At 36.2% G+C, this 1,526-nt stretch overlaps 1 protein-coding gene across 4 annotated transcripts in view; it reads left to right on the forward strand.

Annotated features, from left to right (window-relative positions):
* The first annotated feature begins 1,054 nt into the window (after positions 1-1,054).
* Positions 1,055-1,526, forward strand: part of LOC126404174 (uncharacterized) — an 8,930-nt gene continuing 8,458 nt past the window's right edge. For 3 of the 4 annotated variants that reach the window (XM_050067208.1, XM_050067211.1, XM_050067209.1), the window contains exons 1-2: positions 1,055-1,164; positions 1,260-1,325. In XM_050067208.1, the coding sequence (XP_049923165.1) occupies positions 1,305-1,325 (21 nt within the window). In that variant the 5' untranslated portion in view covers positions 1,055-1,164; positions 1,260-1,304. Of the gene's footprint in view, positions 1,165-1,259; positions 1,326-1,526 lie in introns of those variants that run through there. The other variant, XM_050067210.1, reaches the window with a different exon arrangement.

The raw sequence follows: 1,526 nt of genomic DNA on the forward strand, positions 1-1,526 counted from the left end.
CCTGCAAGTTCTATTTTGCCACTGGGGCAGAAGCTCCAGGCGTTTCTAAAACAACACTGGGGGCAGTTGTTGTATCTCGATGCACAACTGCTTGGTTAGTAGTCTACAATAAATTACTGGCTCCTGAGTTGCATTAATACTTAATTATATAACACACAAATATGCTCAAACTGCCTAAAGTGTAATGTAAAGTACAATACCAGAGTATATTTCTTGCCTGCTGGGCCAGACCTGTGCAGATATGAAACCACGTATCTCTAAGTCAACTTTTCGTGGTGTCAGAAAAACAGCCCTGTTGTCAGCTGTCAGCCGAGGAGGTTTCAAAGAGTTTATTTAGCTGGAATACATCTGTTTAAACCAGTTCATCACAAATATTAAAAATCCAAACACTTAAAAATGTGTGGTTTTAACTGGACAAGAAGAGAATGAAAAACTATAAGCTGAAAAGAAACTACAGCTGTCAGATAGACGTAGTGGAGTGTAAAGGCCAGGGTTCACCTCTGAAATGAAGTTGGGTAGAAAATGGAAATATTCAAAGAACCTTGGATATTATTACATCCCACCACTGATGAAGCTGCAAAATAAATATGTACATTTTTATTTATTTTATGCTTTTGTTTGTTTGTTTATTTATTTTATTATTTTATTAATAATAATAGTAATAATAATAATAATATTTTAGGTTTATGAAGGGGCAACAGATATAAATGGTGAATTCACAGTAAATGACTGGTTACCACTGTAGTATACTTTATATTGTAATTCTATTCTGTGTGACCTGTAATTGCTTTTTGTTTTTAATGTCACTGAATGTTTCCTCCTAATAATTGATCTCTGATGAGAAATTCATCCTTAATAATTGAATCCCTTCATAAAGTTTCCCTTTAACATGAATACATCCAAGAGATTTAAAAACCACCAGTCTGAAGGGTGAGTTACAGTAAGTGTTTCCAGGAGAGGCTGACAAGATTTAAGTTGGTAAGTTTTCTTTGAGGTGTTGGTGCTGTCTCTTTAATTTCAAGAATCAAAGTGAAAGTATTTGTCAGCTCATCAGTTTCTGTGTTATTTGACGTCGAGCACAAGAAACTGCTGTGAAGCCTTTTAATTTACTCCCGTACAAACAAAACATTGTGTGAAGAAGGAAGGAGTCAACAACTTTTACCGGTAAAACACCACACACATGCCGAGGAGGAATAGTGATCAACTGTGAAGACATAATAGATATTTAATGACGTGCATTATCACCTTTATACACGCAGGCAGAGACGAGAGGAGCGCAGCAACTCGCATCCAACAGCACAGACATGGGACTCTGGTGGTCTTCGGTGCGTGGAATAATGGGAGAGAAGAAGACCATCGACTCAATTTACCTGTTTTGAAATAGGGACAATGCATATTAATGAACACATACATGAGTATACAGTGGTGTGAAAAAGTGTTTGCCCCCTTCCTGATTTCTTACTTTTTTGCATGTTTTCCACACTTAAATGTTTCAGATCATCAAACAAATTTAAACATTAGTCAAA

Source organism: Epinephelus moara, chromosome 17 (genome assembly GCF_006386435.1).
Source record: "Epinephelus moara isolate mb chromosome 17, YSFRI_EMoa_1.0, whole genome shotgun sequence".
NCBI lineage: Eukaryota > Metazoa > Chordata > Actinopteri > Perciformes > Serranidae > Epinephelus > Epinephelus moara.